At 35.4% G+C, this 17,742-nt stretch overlaps 2 protein-coding genes across 2 annotated transcripts; both read left to right on the top strand.

Moving 5' to 3' along the window:
* The first annotated feature begins 6,703 nt into the window (after positions 1 to 6,703).
* LOC129502160 (keratin-associated protein 26-1) lies at positions 6,704 to 7,783 on the top strand. Its single transcript, XM_055313641.1, has one exon. It carries the CDS (start codon positions 6,730 to 6,732, stop codon positions 7,510 to 7,512), a length of 783 nt encoding a protein of 260 aa, XP_055169616.1. The 5' UTR covers positions 6,704 to 6,729; the 3' UTR covers positions 7,513 to 7,783.
* Positions 7,784 to 14,205: 6,422 nt separating this feature from the next.
* On the top strand, positions 14,206 to 15,847 carry LOC129502095 (keratin-associated protein 24-1). Its single transcript, XM_055313535.1, has one exon. The coding sequence runs from the start codon at positions 14,224 to 14,226 to the stop codon at positions 14,983 to 14,985; it is 762 nt and encodes a 253-aa protein (XP_055169510.1). The 5' UTR covers positions 14,206 to 14,223; the 3' UTR covers positions 14,986 to 15,847.
* Positions 15,848 to 17,742: the final 1,895 nt, after the last annotated feature.

The raw sequence follows: 17,742 nt of genomic DNA, 5'->3' as shown, positions 1-17,742 counted from the left end.
GCTTGATTTTAATCAGTGCTGACATTGTGTTTACTATTAGACATAGGGCATGGAGAACAACTACTACATGCCAGTCACTTCTTTATATTACCACATTAATCCTCATCACTACTCTCTTATATCAAAACTATCACTGTTTTTATAAGCCAGAAGACTTAGGTTCAGAAAAATCAAGCAAGTTGCCTGTATGTGTGTGTGTGTGTGTGTGTGTGTGTGTGTGTGTGTGTGTGTAAAATATAAAGTTTCAAAGAACAGTTGAAATTCAAATCCACATCTGTCTGTTCTGGTACTTATGTCCTGTTTGCAATCATTTACTTGAGTCTCAAATGTTCCTGTTCTGCTGTACCTTATGTCATGTCTAGTTACTCCATTGGGTTATGTCAACTGCCTTATGCAATGTTGATAATTTATAAAAAAAATTGTAAAAAGAAAGAAAATCATGGAAAAAATATATGTCATTTATTCCACATTGCTAGTGCCAGGCATTTTATATATATTAACCCTAATCTTTGTCACAAATTGAGAAGTCTTACCTCTGCCTTACTGATGAAGAAACAGGCTCAGTAAGATTAAACTTCTAGCCTAAGATCTCATTACTAACAAGTGAGAAAGTCCAAATTTGAATTCAAAACAGTATTATTACTATTTTTATATGTAGCTGAATGCTAACATTAGTCTGTTGACAGTTTGATTATGAATTTTGATTTTGTTGCTGGTACCCAAAGAGGAAAAAAAAAAGAAAAAATCAAATATCAACCATACTGAGAATTGAAATTCAACATAATTGAATGGCTGAGTCTATATGAATGATAAGTATGCTTTGTAAACATCAGAATTATGTCACTAATTCTATCATCCATTCATTTTGAAATGATTCTTTCCATTCCCATTTACAAAATATAAGCCGATATGTGAAAATGTGACTAGATAATAAATATAAAAGGCACATTTCAACTGTGAAATACTTTTCAACTTACTGGAAGTCTCTGTCTTGGAATGCTACAGTCATCCCGTAGAACATTCAGATTGCTTCACCATGTCCATACTTATGATATCTGAGTCAATTACTCATATAATTATTTTTCCAGATCTGTAGGTATATAAATAAATTACAGAGAATTTTTTGTAAAAAGAGATGACTTTCTCCATTCATTGCTGTACTCAAAACACATCTTTTGGCTAACAACTATGTGACATGCACTATCGTATTTATTGTAATACAGCAGTGAGCAAACAGGAATAATTCCTGCTCTCATGGACCATGACATCTAGTAAAGATGATGATCAATGAACTTAAAAATAAATAACTGAATGTATAACTAGGACTCATAATAAGTATTATGAAAGAAATTAAATTCATTTATAGAGAATGTGAAATTTGGAGAGAGGGGCTGCCAATGAGATTGGAAGGGCTGTGGGATCCTCTCTGAGTAGAGAAGTCCTAACACCTGGAAGGTGAAAAGGAAGTAGCTGTACAAAGAGCAGAGGGAAGTATAATGCAAGATTAGGAAACAACAGGGATCCCTGAGTGGCGCAGCGGTTTAGTGCCTGCCTTTGGCCCAGGGCGCGATCCTGGAGACCCGGGATCCAATCCCACGTCGGGCTCCCGGTGCATGGAGCCTACTTCTCCTTCTGCCTATGTCTCTGCCTCTCTCTCTCTCTCTCTGTGACTATCATAAATAAATAAGAAAAAATTAAAAAAAAAGATTAGGAAACAACATGTGCCAGGACCAGTGGTTGAAAGAATTTGGTAAGTTTGAGAAGGTCGGAAGAGATTGAAGTGGCTGAATTGGTGAAGAAAGAGGAGAGTAGAATGTGAGATTGTGGAAGTAGACAAGGTATAGACTATTCAAGGTCTTGGAATGTACATTTTTCATTGTATTCCCAGGAAATAAAAATGTTGTTTATGTTTTAAATAAGAGAATGATACTGGTTCTAAAATGTTGTTCTGGACTTCCAGTTTCCAGTCTGGCATATAACAAGCTTGGAAGTTGTTGCTGTGGAACAATTATAAAAAGTCTAACATACATGCATGTAATGAAAATGCCATAAGAAAAAGAGAAAGGAATAGAAGAATTATGTGAAGCAATAATGACTGTGAAGTACCCCAGGTTAATGAAAAGACATTAAGCCACAGATCAAGGAAGCTCAGAGAATATATTCCAGATAAATGCCAGAATAAGCTACAACTTAGACATACCATACTTAACCTGCAAAAAAACAAAACAAACAAAACAAACAAACAAACCAAAAACAAACTTAAAAACCTTAAAAGAGGCCAGAGGGAAGAAAAACATCTTACCTATAGAGCAGCAAGAATATGAATTACATCAGATTTCTGTTCAGATGCTTTGTAAGCAAAAAAATAATAGAGAGAAATATTTAAAATATTAAAAGGAAAAATGCATCAACCTAGAATTCTGGATACAGCAAAATTATTATTCAAAATGAAAGAGAAATAGAGATTTGGTCAGATACAAAACAGAGAATTTATTTTTATTTTTATTTTTTTTCAAAACAGAGAATTTAACATCAGTAAACCTCCCTTGTAAGAAATAAAATAAATCCTTTAGAACGAAGGAAAGTTACATAGGCCACATACTTACATCTACATAGAAAAAGGGAGTGTAGTAGAGAATAAATAAATAAATACCACTCTGACCATAGTGAAAAGAACAAATTAGAAGGATAAGAAGTGGAAGCAGGTAAGTTGTGGAGATGTGGAAATGATGACAACTTGAGGAACTGAAATGAGGAAATATTTATGGATAGAAACAGACACAGTTGAGATCTACTGAGAAGAAAGAAACTCGGCACTTGCTTATTGTTTGTAAAGTGGTAAGGGAAAGGAAAGGACCAAGGTTGATGTGCAGATCTTTGGCTTAAGAAACCAGTAGATAATTTTTCACTTACTAAGATGGGAAAGTATATGAGAGAACATTTGGAGGAATGAAATCAAGAATTCCACTGTGGATGCTAAATTTGACTAAAAGAGAGAAAAGTCATCAAAAGCAAGATGTCTAATAAGCATCTGGACTAAAAATAAATCTTATCTCATTATAAAGAATATGTGATTTGTTCAACATTCTAAAATGTTTATTGAGCATCTACTGTGTTCAAGAAACTGGCAACTGGTGATGTTGATATGAATAAGACGTAGTCTTTGACCTCAAGCAAGTCAATGTTTTGGTGATACCAGGATAGAGAGGCTTTAAGCATATAGATTCAATAGCATAAGTGCATTAGTTAATTTGCAAATAAAGTTCTGTAGAGGAAGGAAAAAAGAAGGAAAGCAAAATGAAGTAAAGTGTCTTAGGGAGCATTCATCGTCCAGATATGACTCATAGCTTATATTTTCCTACTGTATACATTAGAATTATTAGGCTATTTTATTAAAATGTGGCAATGTCCTGGATAGAGCTACTAAATCCTTGAGTGAACACTATTTGTGCTCATCCAGGTTGATATACATATAACAAGAACAAAGAAATTCAAATTTCGATGTTGGGGTCATATGAAGAAAGTCACAGTATTTCATAGAAAGGACAGGTGAGGAATTGAGAAAGTGGAGTCTTTCCTAATCTCTGCAAACAACCAAGACAAATAGGCCAATATGAAAATGACTTGCAGCTTTTATACTAATGTGGGGAAAATCAAATGGAACATTTAAAATATCATGCATGGGGCAGCCCAGGTGGCTCAGCGATTTAGCTCCGCCTTCAGCCCAGGTCGTGATCCTAGAGACGGAGGATTGAGTCCCACATCAGGCTCCCTGCATGGAGCCTGCTTCTCCCTCTGCCTGTGTCTCTGCCTCTCTCTCTCTCTAATGAATAAATAAAATCATAAATAAATAAATAAATAAATAAATAAATAAATAAATAAATAAATAAACATCATGCTTGGAATTGAGTAAAAAGATGAAGAAATATCTTTGAGATATTGATTCTGGATCTGCTGTAAAGAATGCACAGTCATTCCCAGAAGACATAATAGAGAAGGATGTTCCAGAAAGGAGAAACTTGCACAGCCTCTGAGATTTAGAAAAGAGGGCTTAGGACATATTGAATATTTAAATAAAACTGAAATATGGGTGTTGTGGAGCAGAATAATGGGCTCTAATGAAACTCTAATGCAAATAGTTCCCTCTAATGAACTCTAATGAAAAAATGGAGAATGTATTAGACTTATGGGCTCTAAATAATATTTTGTTAATTAATTGAAAATGTTAATTGACTATTATGTGAGAATGAAAATATCACATACTCTCGATGTGATTTTCATTATTTTGTGTTATTTCATCATATCTTCAACTAATCATCTCTAACACAAGATAGAATTCTTCAGTATTTTTTTTTTCCATTTCAGGCTCTTGAGACTATATAGAGTTGCAACAAATGTGAAGAAAGTCTTGGTAGACATCAAGAGGAATTACAGATAATAAATTAGGACACATGTCAGCTAGGTATATGTATTATATTCTCCTGCATCTGTCATGAAAATGTGATAAAGATTTGATGATACCAGGCTTCTCTCAGTTCCATGTCCTGCATCTAACTTACATTTTAATTAGTTATAATTAATGATGGGATCACATTCAGCTTGATAACTATAGCCTCTGCTGTGTCCCAGTTATCAAATACATTTCAATAGCAGTTTTATGAAGACTAAATCTATTTTTACTATGGACTAAAATGAAAGATTTCAGTTATCTTTTTGAAACTCATATGCAGCATGCCTACATGCTGAGGAAGACATTTCATAGACTAGTGGGTTATCACTTCTTTTTGAACTTAGCAAGGAACAAAAGAAGTAAAGGGAATCTTGAACTAAATCATGAGGAATTTAGATGTGACACAAAAAAACTATTTTGGTTGAAAGTTATCAAGGTGAGAGGAGAAATCTTTTTTGGAAGCAAATAAGAATTTAAGAGATTTCATTTATCTATAAAGGCTTAAAGCTCTTAGAGGAGATAAGCAATTTATCAAATAGACTTCTCAAACTCTCAACTCTTGATGACTCAATATCCTGTTATTTTTACCAGTAACAGGCTTTGGACAATGGGAAATTATCTGAGACTTTCTTTGAGAAAGAATGTGGTATGCTGACTTGGAAAACACCCCACATGAGACATCAAGTATTTCTTCCTCCACTACTGGAAACAAAAAAAAAAAAGTTGAAATTCAGGAGAAAGACTAATATTTCATTTGCACCAAGGTCATGCTTTCTGTGACATTTAAAAAATAAAATAAAACATTTAAAAAATATATATCACAAGTGTGTTCATATCACCCCCTTCCCCTTTGCATGCTTGCATGGGTACATTAAATCTTACATTTTTTACATAGCTTTACATAAAGGTTACGTAGCTTTATGAAAGCTATAAACATTTTAAAGTATCTTTTCTCAGGGAAAAATCACAGCAGTCGTCTGGATACTTTGATGGATAATATAGGGACGATGGACATTGGTGGGAAAAGAGAATTGTGCAGAGGGGAAGTGACTTCATGGCTACTAATGTCACCATGCCTCCCTATGGCCATATTCCCGAAAGGAACTGGGATTTTAGTGTGATAGGAAAACAGCCACCAAAAGGATCAAGTTACTGTTGGAATATTTACCTTTCTCCAGTTATTCCCAACTACATCATCTTTGACCTCCTGAGTAGCAGTTTGAAAAGAGATATTTCTGGTTCTGGATGACTACTGACCCAAGGGAATAGATAGGTAGATAGATAGATAGATAGATAGATAGATAGATAGATAGATAGATGATAGATAGATGATAGACAGATAGATAGATAGATAGATAGATAGATAGATAGATAGATAGATAGATAGATAGATAGATAGATAGATGATAGATAGATAGATGATAGATAGAGGGACAATCCAAAATAAGGCCCAGAGACTGTTCCTTACAGGTGTCCAAGTAAGAACCATTCACATATCTTTCTTCATGTGACACTAAAATATTTCCTAATCCTTGTTCACTTTAATTGTATGAAGACAGGTGTCTTAGTAAATTATCTCAGGTACAGCCATTAATTCTGGAATGCAACTACACAAGGTGATGACATTTGATATTATTTATCTTCTTAGTTGAATGTCACCAACGGACATGGATGATATTTTTACTAGTAAAACCAAGTATGTCATCAGTGTTACCATGTAGGAAAAATCACATACATTCCCTCAAGTCTTTGGAAATAAAACCCATTTTTTAAATATGAAGAATATCAAGTTGTCAGGGTGTAGTAGCTCTTTAAAATGTACTCTAAGATGCTAAACCGAAATTGACTGTCAAGACAAATACACAGAGAACAACACCACATAATTAGATTGTCAGCTGAGCATTAAAAATATGGAATAGTATGAGGTTTTTCATCTGGAAAATCCCGTAAGTGTTGGTAAGTAGGATCTATTTCAGTACATTAAATACTTCCTCCAAGTATCACAACATTATGTCAGTTCTTCAAAGATGAAGACTGTCTTCCTAACCATGTTTTTTCTTGTGGATAATGACTGGGGTAAACATCCATTCAAATGGACTCCTTTTACAAGCATTATTTAGGGGTGGGAACAGAAGGAAAACAGGTACACAGGTGATTGCATCATAAATTCTCAAGCCTGATAGGAAAGATTAGGATGGTGGATATATAGGACATGTAAACTGGGCTTATTTTATGGAAGAGTGGGAGGTCATCTTCTCAGGCAGCACAATAAGGAACTAATGAGATGTTATGATGCTAACCGATCTAAACTATGGGTAGGAGAAGAGTCTGGGCATGTACCACCAAGGTATATAAGCAATCTGGTCTACTTCCATGCAGATTCAGACAAGGTGCTCTTCATTACTTACCTGAAGTGTGTTCATATCACCATGCCATCCAACATTTGCTCTTCTGGAAACTATGGTTCTCCTCTCGGGAGTTACTGCCATGTTCCTGTTACCACATCCACTACTTTCTACACTGCTGGTATGAATTGTGGTAATAGCCTCCGCTTTCCCAGCCAACACAGAACATGGCTTCTGGACAACATGAAGACCTGTGGTAAACTTTCCAGCTATAGACCATCCAGCCGTGTGCCCACAACCTATGAAATTTCTTGCTACCCTTCCACTATGTACTGTGCCTCCAGGCCCTGCAGAGGAACCAGTTTTTTTCCCATCAGTTCTTATCTCTCCAGTTTCTGTCAACCATCAATGCATCATAGACCTCAGAACTGTCTGTCCAGTCGTTCTCGCCCACAGATCCACCTCTCTTATGGCTGTCAGCCACAGAACTTCATCTCCTGTGGGTATCGACCACTGAATTTTGTGTCCAGTGCCGGCCATCCTTTGAGATATCTATCCTGTGACTGTCAACCTCTTGGTTATGCCTTAAGCAGCTTCAGACCCCTGGACTATGTGTCTAACAGGTTTCAACCTGTTCGCTACATTTACAACAGTTTCCAACCAGCGTGCTCCTCCTTTGGGACTTGGCAATCTCCATTTATTAGAAGATCTTGCTGAACTGTCATTCTTGCATCTTGCTAGTAAAGAAGTATTTTCTTTAGATTGATGCATTGTTCTTAGGCTGATGGGTCATCGTGCTTTTAGTTAAGTTACTATTTTAAAATGTACTCTTATTTGATCAGATTCTAAGTGATTTTAATAGTTTGCTTATTCACTAGAATATTCTTGATATCTGGTTTCTTGATTCCTATGCCATTAATGTGTTCTTCTGAAAAAAAAAATTGTGGTTATCTCTAAATAAACTTACTTCAAATAATTCAGAAAACAATACTTTTTGAATTCTTTATTATCCTTCATGAAGATAAAGCCTTTAGTTATACTAAATCAAATATATTTAAAGAAAAAAAAAGGAGTGTCTGAATAAAGTGAACAAGATAGATACTTTTGTGGTCCTGATTGAATATGTGATACCACTTGAGCGTTAAATGCACATCTGCATTTTCTAAAACTTAAACAGGGAATTATGAAGGTTCTCGAGTCAGAACAGACTTTGTTTTATCACAGTAACTTACATATAACTTCAAAATTCCAAAAGCTTGAAATTACAATGGTTTATTTATCGTTCATAATACACATTCATTGCTTCATCTTCAAAATCATTCTCATTCTCGGATTCAGGAGTAGAGAGCCTTCACTATAGGAAATGTTGCCAGTAGAGACAGAGGGAAGATAGCAAGAGAGTCACCCTCAACTCTCTATATATGTCTTTCAACATATTGTGGAACAGAGCAAGTTATAATGTTCACCTTACCTTATGGGATAATCCACAAAGGGCTTACATATTTTAATTCTGAACAATGGAAAGCACATAATATTTTCCTCTTGAATTAAACTTATCAAGTGCTTCCTCCTACCTCCTCATGGATTCTTACCTAGAGAACACTGTTACTTAGAACTTATTTCTCTCTTTTATACGTATGTAGCTAATTAATTCAATTCTTCCATGTACTTAGTGATACTTCTCTTCCTACAAACAACTTCTCATATCTACCATACTGATACTTTCAATATGTCATGGTACCACCACATAATCAGAAATCTGCTATGACCACAACTAGGAAAAAATGTTATTACCCCCATTTTTACAGATAAGAAAAAGTCCAATAGGGCAAGCAACTTGCCAAAAGACCCAGTTAAGTTGAATTCCAAAGACATTCATTTATTCTCCATATTACCTATAGTCTTTTCCATTTAGTTAATGAGTAATCTGGAAGCCTCTCAGAAGTTGTCAATACCTTGGGAACCACGACCTTCAACTCTAAAACTGCCAAGTCTAAACTGAAAACAAAACTATTTCTTCTCTGCCTCAGCCACAGCCCACCCATCTCTCTAGGATGCTGACTAATTTTAATGGTACATACATTTATGTCCTCTCTGCAGTCTTACTTCCTATGTAGATGGTAGGAAATATCCTCATCATATTAAATTTCTCTAAATCATATATTTATATATATGTATACACACATTTATTAGAAGGATTATTAGGTTATTATTATTTATTAGAAGGTTATATATATAAATATGTGTGTGTGTTTGATATAGAACTTACATAGACTATAAGTTTTCTAGCCTAAAACTTAGCCTTCTTTAGTGCATTTTCTTCTTTCTCTTTTTCTTTTTCTCTCTTTATGATGTACTCTTATAAAATGCAGTAGGTCTTTTTATTTATTATTTATTTATTTTAAAAGATTTGATTTTATTTATTCGTGAGAGACACAGGGAGAGAGGCAGAGGGAGAAGCAGGTTCCCTACAGGGAGCCCGATGTGGTACTCGATCCAGGGATTCTGGGATCACATCCTAAGCAGAAGGCAGATGCTTAACTGCTGAGCCACCCAGGCATCTCTAAAATGCAGGAGGTTTTAGATGAGATCCAGTAATAATAATGATGATGAAAGTAATAATATTTAATAATAATAATACCACTAAAAAAGATTGTAGGCTAGTGATAATGATAAAAGTTAACGTCAACCATACTAAGTATATTGCATAACCTCTTCTTGATTAACTAATTTAATCCTTAGAATCATCTGTGGAGAAAATACAATGTTGTTAATTCCATTTTGAAGATATAAACATTGAGTCATGAAAACATTTGGTAGCTAATTGATATTCTAAGTGAGCATCAGAGATAAGATTATAAATCTATGAAATCTGAGTATTGAGCCCTTATTCTTAATAACTGTATATGCAGCCTTCCAGGAATTAGCTCATGACCATGACACAGAAGAATATGGGTTAAATAAGGGAAGTCATTAGCGATCTGATGTCAAGCAAAGCATTTTTCTTAACTACATGGGGTAGAAATGTCCATTATGGCATTAACTTTTAGAAGAGACAAGATTGTTGAAGAACATGTCTTTGCAACATCAAAGTAAATTAACAATGATAATGTTTTTTTTTAGTCTAATGGTTGGCTAGAATTTTCTTTTTAAATTACAGCTTTAGAGAATTAGAAAGAAAAGTAATATTTGATTTGCATCTACTATGTGCCAAGCACTCTGTTAAGTATTTTCACATTTTTTATCTCATTCTGTCCTCCCAACGGTCCTGCAAGGTAGGTGCTATTAGCTCGGGTTTTATGTCAGAAGGTAGTGAGGTACTGAGAGATAACAATTTTCCAAGGTCACACACAAATAAATATGTTTCAGTAGTACTTAGTAAGAGAGTGATTCATAATTTGTGAAGGCATAGTCTTGACAGCTCCATCTCAAAATATTTAACTCTTACTTGCAATATCTCTTGATATTCTTACAATGTTTTCCTGAAAAGATAAGCACAAATCAGACTTGAATTTCTATCTGGTCACACACTTGTGTTATAATTTTCATAATACTTTATCTTCATTTACTCCTGTTTCCTAAATTTTTAATTTTGCTCATCTGCCCTTCAGTTGTTGAACCAATTAATGATCTATAAAGCCAATAGGGTAAATGTAGCTACAGTATCCACCATCTTAGGTTACCACTAAAATTTAAGAATCATTTGAACTCAATAGTTACAATTTAATTGCTATGTAAGTATGGGTTTGCATACATTTTGTTTTATTAAATCATGGGATCACTGTTGCAATATTTAATAGCACTGGGGCAAAAGGAATTAGAATACAAATATATATGTGGTGGCAAAAAAGGAAGATAAAAATTCTATCATGACTTAAAAGGCTGGAAGGTGACCTCCATTACTTTTTTTAAGGGCCATTTACTGGAAAATTTAGCTTTCTTTGATCTTCTGTGTTTACCCTAAAGGATTTTTAACCTTTGGAAAAAATTAGGAAAGAGTTCCATAATTCTTTTTTAATGAGTTACAAGGAATCTGCTGCCTCATTAGATAAAGGGATTTTGTTTCTTATTCTTCAGAGGCGTGGGGATTTCTCTGAATTATCTGATATTAGGGAGCTTATTCCTTGCGTCTTAAACTTGCCCTGGATACAGAGCCCAAACTCTACATAAAGACTAACTAATTGAGTGACCTAGATTCTTTAACATGATGTATTAGCTTCCTGTGGCTGCTATAACATATTACTACAAACCTGATGGCTTAACATAATAGAAATGTATTCTCTTGCAATTTTGGAGACCAGAAGTCCAAAATCAGTTTTACTGCACTAAAGTCATGATGTCAAAAGGGCTGGTTCTTTCTGAAATCTCAAGTGGAAAATCCATTCCTTGCCTCTTCCAGCTTCTCAAGGTTGCCAGCATTGTCATCATTCCTTCACTTTTGTCAGCATCACTCCATTCTCTGCCTCTGTCATCAGACTGCCTGGTCTCTGATTGCCTCCTTCTTAGGAGAACTACCATGACTACATCAGGCTCCCCCAGAAACCTATCTCAAAACTTTTAACTTAATCATGCCTGCAAAGTCCCTTTTGCCACATAGGATAACATTCACAGTATCCAAGAATTAGGAAGTGGGCATTTTGGGTGAGTGGGCAGGTTTCTATTTAGCTTTTCATGCAGAAAAAAAAAATACAAATAGAGGAATTAATGGAAGGAAAGATCTTTTTAGTAATTCAGTGAAAATAGAGGGATTCATATGCTTCTCCAGTCCTTCAGAAGACAATGACACCCAAATGGTTTTTACTTTCTGCTAAAACTTATTATTGTGATGAGCTTATTTGCTCTATCACTGATGCTATCATCTCTGTGTCTTGCCAAGATGCAGACTAAAATAGATGACAATTCTGTAGAGGTATCAATTACAGAACATGGTGTGTGAATGGTTATAATGGTTACCCGTGACTGTGATGGGTAGGTAAGATGGCAAAACAAAAGCAAATGACAGGAGTTGATCCAACATGGATGGACCTACAGGGTATTTTGCTAAGTGAAATAAGTGAAACAGAGAAAGACAAATACCATGTGATTTTACTTATATGTGGAATCTGAAAAACAAAACAAAAGAATGAATAAAGAAACAAAAACAGTCTCATAAATACAGAAAACAAACTGGTGGTTGCCAGAGGAGAAGGGCTTGGGGGCGGGGGGATGAGTGAAGTAGGTGAAGGGAATTAAGAGGTACAAAGTTTCACTTACAAAATAAATAAGTCATGGGACTAAAAGAAAAGCATAGGGAATATAGTCAATAATATTGTTATAACCTTGTATGATGACAGATAATAGCTACACGTATCCTGTTGAGTATAGGGTAATGTATAGCATTGTGGAATCACCATATTGCACACCTGGAACTAACATAACATTGTATTTTAACTATAATTCAATTTAAAAAAATAGAGGAGTTGAGCTAACACTACTTTTGCAAATCTCAACATTTGATTGTCTAGAATATTATTGTACCAAATACATTTAAATATGTTGTAAAGTCTCATGTTGTGAATATTGGTTATGCTGTGTGATGTTCTACATACTTTTTGTTGGATTTACACTAGTGTGAATGGTATTAATTTAAAATACTATTTAACACTAAATTCAAAAGAAAGTATGTGGGTTTAACAGCTGACTGACTTATTCTGTTCTCCCTTACCCTTGCCTCAAATCTACTTTGAGGAAAAATAACACGAGATACCATATAGAAATACAGAAATAAAGTTCCACCAACCTCTGGGCTCTTCTATATATCACTAGGATTCAGAAACTCAGTGGAAAGTTGGCCATCAACTGCCTTATTTATTTGATTTCTTCTCTTGCCTGCCTCAGGACTGAACATTTCTACACAAAATCCCAGGACACTCTGTAGCCAAACAATTTGCTGAAAATATAGTTCCCTGATCCTGACCCTTTTCACTTGAGAGACACTTCACAAGACAGCAAAACATGTTTAATAAAGAGTTGCTTACAGAATAAATATTGAGAGAAGCATGGAGAAAACTCAGATTGAGAAAAATGTTTGGAGAAAATCTGTAGATTTAAATTGGTGTGCATTTTAAAAATCTAGCTGAGGAGCAGAGAATAGGAAGAGAAATCTAATTGTCATCTGTAAGGACAGTGTATTTTAAAAACTATCCTCATAGCTTATCTTACCTGAATAAGTTGGTACTGTCCTCTGTCTGAACTCATCACTGTTAATAAATGCATTCCTGTTTCCAATTCAATGTAGGTTGTAAGTTTGAATTATAGTTTACATTTTCAAGAACAAAATGCCAATTCTTCAGTTTGAATTAAAATCTTTAAATAAAATATTTCCATCCACTTTCACCATAAGGAGCAAAAAGTGTCATTTAAGATGTACAGTACTTATAGGAACTATATGTTATTCAAATACATTTTTAAGCATAGCTATTCTCTTTTGTGGGTATAGAAAAAAATAACTCTTCAACACAGGAATAAGATAAAGTCTATGTACGAAAAAAAGCAAATCAAGAATAAATAAAATTTATTTTGGGAGAAACAGAAAAATGGTATACATCTGGCAGGAATTGGGCTTTACAGCTGAGACAATGGAATGCATGGTATATAATCTTAGCCAATTAGGAAGACATAATCTTGAGAAACTGGCCTTCTTTGATACTACATATTGCAGAAACTCTAAGAAAGAAATCTCATAGAAGTCTCGGTTACTTAGCAACCACTGACCCATGAGCACAAGTTAGGTCACTAAATCTCATGTGGATTACTGGGAGTCTTAGAGGGGGAATTCTCCAAATATGTCAGATGAGAAGTCATCACCAATATATGGCCTAGCACAGTTAAGAGCATAGTACATATTTTGGGGGAACAATTCTTTCTATTAATAGTTCAATGCTTTAACCTCTCTTTTAAGCAACAGTATTGAGACAAAGTGTTCAGCTCAGTTCACAATATAGGATTAAGTCCCACAATATTTTACAGTAGCCAAAAGAATGGGAAATACAGGTTCCTTGTTTTGCTGGAATCCTTATTAACCCTCTAATGACTAGCTGCAGAAACCCATAGACACGTGAACTCTTGTTAACCACTGATTGACAGATGAGAGTTTGCTTATTAATGTTAAAATCACTATTCACTGAAGCTATGGTCTACAGATGATGGGTGATTGGTGATGCTCAAAGTGGTGATGAGAGATACTTTGAGGAATCAAAATAAACTTATTTTTATAGGAGTGCAAAGATGTCAGCTGCTGTAGCTAAACAACACATTAATAAGATGTTGTGGTGTTGTCTGAGGCAGTGAGAAGGAAGAGAGTCTGGAGAAGCAGCAGACAATCTCCAGGAAAGATATAAAAACTCCGTGGGCCATAGTATCACCATACTTCCACAGCCATCACTGAACATGCAGTCAGGCTCCATGTCTCTTTCAGGCTATTCTGGGAATTGCAGCAGCACATCCTACAGAACTCATTGTTATATCCCAGTAACTCCTTCCATTGCTCTTTGCTCCAGTGATGTAAGCCCTACTCTTGGGCTCTGCTTACCCAGTAGTTACCAAGGAAATCTCTGGCTCCTGGATAACTGCCAAGAAACCTTTGGTGAAGCACCAAGCTGTGAATCTCCTAGCTGTGAGCTCAAGACCTGCACCACAAGTTGTGACCCATCAAACTGCTGTGTGCCCTGCAACTCTCCAACAGCAGGCCAGGTTTGCAGTGCCTGTGAAACTACCAACATTGGACCCAAACCCAGCTGCAGCCCATGCACTCAGAACAAGGGGTATGTATCTAATTGCTACAGACCCAGCCAATGTGCACCTAAAGCCTTCCAGAATTTCAGCAATGGCTTCAAGTGCTTTGGGGAACTTAATTGCTGGTCCAACAGTTTCCAACCCCTAAACCACTGTGGACTGGGTAGTTTCAGGTATAGAGGCTACCGACATCTTCCCTGCATCCCCAGGGCCTTCTCACCATCGTGTTATATTGCCAGAAGCTGCCAATCCCAAAACTATTTAGTGAGAAATTGCCGATACTCAAGTTATGGACCAATGAGCTGCCAACCGCTGAGATATTTTTCTAGAAACTTCCAGTCTCTGAGCTGCATTCCAAGTACCTTTCCTCCTCTGAGGTATTTATGCAGTGGTTGCAGACCTCTGAATTGCTATTAAGCAATGTTTTGCATTTATAGCTACTGGAAATTGGCCCATGGGGCTGATTCTACCAAGTAGTCACCTTCTCTAATATTCTGCTGAATTATTTCATGTGTCTTAAGAATTTTTTTTTATATTAACCTCAAGTACAACTCCAGGACTTATTAACCACAGCCATAATCACTTGCTAGCTTGTTTTCTCTGTTACTCTGTTAATGTCCTTTGTGTTGAGGGCTGATCCTGAAGGTGGTATTGTTTCCAAGATTCCTACAATGGACACACTGAAGAGATTCCACAAAAAATATAAACATCGCCATTTTTTTTTAATGTTGGCTGTTGCTGTCCCTTGTCTGCCAATGGGAGTACCCTCTACGTTCTTGATGAAGAGGGGCCTTTTTGGTTTGAGTGATGATTCCGGCACAGTCTTTCAGATTATTTTGCTTTTTATCAATGGTTTTGTGGACTGCTTAACTAGCATCGTGCTGAGAAGCTAAGAGATAGCATTACTTTAAATATGTTATGTTCAGCTATTGCATCCATCCCCTACTGACTGATTATAAGGATGTGAAAGCAGCAATGTCCAACTACAGCTCAAAATCGGAAGACCTTCAGCAAATCTTCTCTTCCAAAGAAGTCCAAAAGCCCTCAATTGGCTGGTATTTGGCTTTTATTCCCAATGCCTAGGAGAGAGCTCCAGGAGTAGCAGCAGCACAAGAATTATTTGTTGAAGGAATGACAAAATACTCTTATAGATTCTTCATGATTAGTGATGATCTATGTTCATGTTTCTGCTATAATCTTCCCTTGCTGAATTATGCTATCTGATTCTAGAAAAGATTCTAGTTCATAGTTAATAAACAAATTTCTATTGGGAAATAAAGTTTTGCATTGTGCTTATTTCATATTCACCAAAGTTTTATCAATGTTCTAGGCAAAATGCATAGCATTGTAGAAGTACCAGTTTTCTGTCATTTAGTTTAACAGCCTAATTTAAAATATAAAGAAGATAGAATATGAATTCCTAGGACTTGTATTTGTTTTGTTTTGCTCTATTTTTAACACACTGAGTGGCATTTCTCTGAGAGTGTCTGTGATTGATATGCCTATAGAAAAGCTGGGAGAAACATTTATAAAATAAATCAATTTAGTGCAAATTGTATAAAGTATTAAATGTATATATATTTCCCTGCACAATGTGTGTATTTATTGGTTTTGTAGATAAAGTTTGGGCTTTGGAATAGATTTAATATTGAACCCTGAGAGAAATTAACCTCTAAAAAGTTCTCCAAAAAGTGAAAATAAAATCATCCATCTCAGTGGTAAAAAGTAACATCTATACTAAGAATTTTTGTAAATGAAAAGCAAATTATGTTTAAAATCAAATAAAATAGCCTGTGGGGATGGGTGTTAACTGGAAATTGGAAGAATGGAAGATGGTCATCAATATCAGGAGTCTAAAGTTAAAACTCTTGAAGCAGACAAAAGGAGCTGCCATTTTATTTATTCAGTAGGCCTACTATGGATAAGAAACGCTTATAGAGGGGATCCCTGGGTGGCTCAGTGGTTTAGCAGGCGCCTGCCTTGGTCTCAGGGCATGATCCCAGAGTCCCGGGATCTAGTTCCACATCGGTCTCCCTGCATGGAGCCTGCTTCTCCCTCTGCCTGTGTCTCTGCCTCTCTTTCTCTCTCTCTGTGTCTCTCATGAATAAATAAATAAAATCTTAAAAAAAAGAAAGGTGTAATATTAATTTTTAAAAAAGGAATATTAATACATTACTTCTGCTTGAATCTGTCTGTGGACACTCAAGTCACTCCTTTGTGAGTTCATTTCATTTTCAGAGAATTCTATTTGTTGAAAATGTCTTCTTTATATTGACACAAATCAAATTGTTCTTAGCAATCATCCATTGACCATATAGGACCATTTTAATTCCTTTAACATTGAACAGGTGTTCAAGTATTTGAAAATAATTACTGTTGTCCCGACCGAGTATTCAGCTGTCCAAAACTAAACATACACTCTTTCTCTTTACAAACTTTAATAGAAAACCTATTCTTTGAAGCGTCGAATGAGATTCTTTGGGGATATCAAGATTTATAGATCCTCTTCTCAAGGACTATACAGAGGAGTAATATACTGAAACAAACATAATACTGCTTCAACCATTTTGAGTACAATATAAAATGAATCATAAGGAGGACTCTAACAGGAGAATTAGAGAATACTTGGTGGAAGAAATAGCATTGGAGTGACAACTGAATGTGAGCTGACTGGGGTATGAGTATGCAATGAGGAAAAAGGAGAGTGCGGGTAATATATATTCTTAAAAAGAGGCATAGATTAGTTTGACTCAAGGGAAGGAAATAAGATCATCAGTAAGGGAAAAAAACTGGGAGAAGATATAAGACATTGGATTAAATAAATATCTTGGATAGGAAAGAGTTACTTAAAAAGGAATAGACAAATAATAGTTATAAAATAAAAGACTTGTAAATGTGGTTACAACAAGATCAAAAGCTCCTGGTAGCAGGAGACATTATAATGAAATTAAAGCAAAAATGGGGGTGTGGGGGTGAGAGGGAGTCTGAGAACTTTCTGTATTTTCCACTCAAATGTTTTGTAAATCTAAAGCCTAACAAACAGTCCTAGTGGAAAATCAACACACCTCTTATATGTCAGTTATAACCAAATGATAATAATAATAAACTAAACAAACAAAACATACAAACAAAAAAGCAGGATTGAGAGAAAATAGTTATAACCTGCACCATAAA

Source organism: Nyctereutes procyonoides, unplaced genomic scaffold, assembly GCF_905146905.1.
Source record: "Nyctereutes procyonoides isolate TBG_1078 unplaced genomic scaffold, NYPRO_anot_genome, whole genome shotgun sequence".
NCBI lineage: Eukaryota > Metazoa > Chordata > Mammalia > Carnivora > Canidae > Nyctereutes > Nyctereutes procyonoides.
Note: the sequence above shows the minus strand (reverse complement) of the source record. Positions and strands in the feature narration are given on the sequence as shown.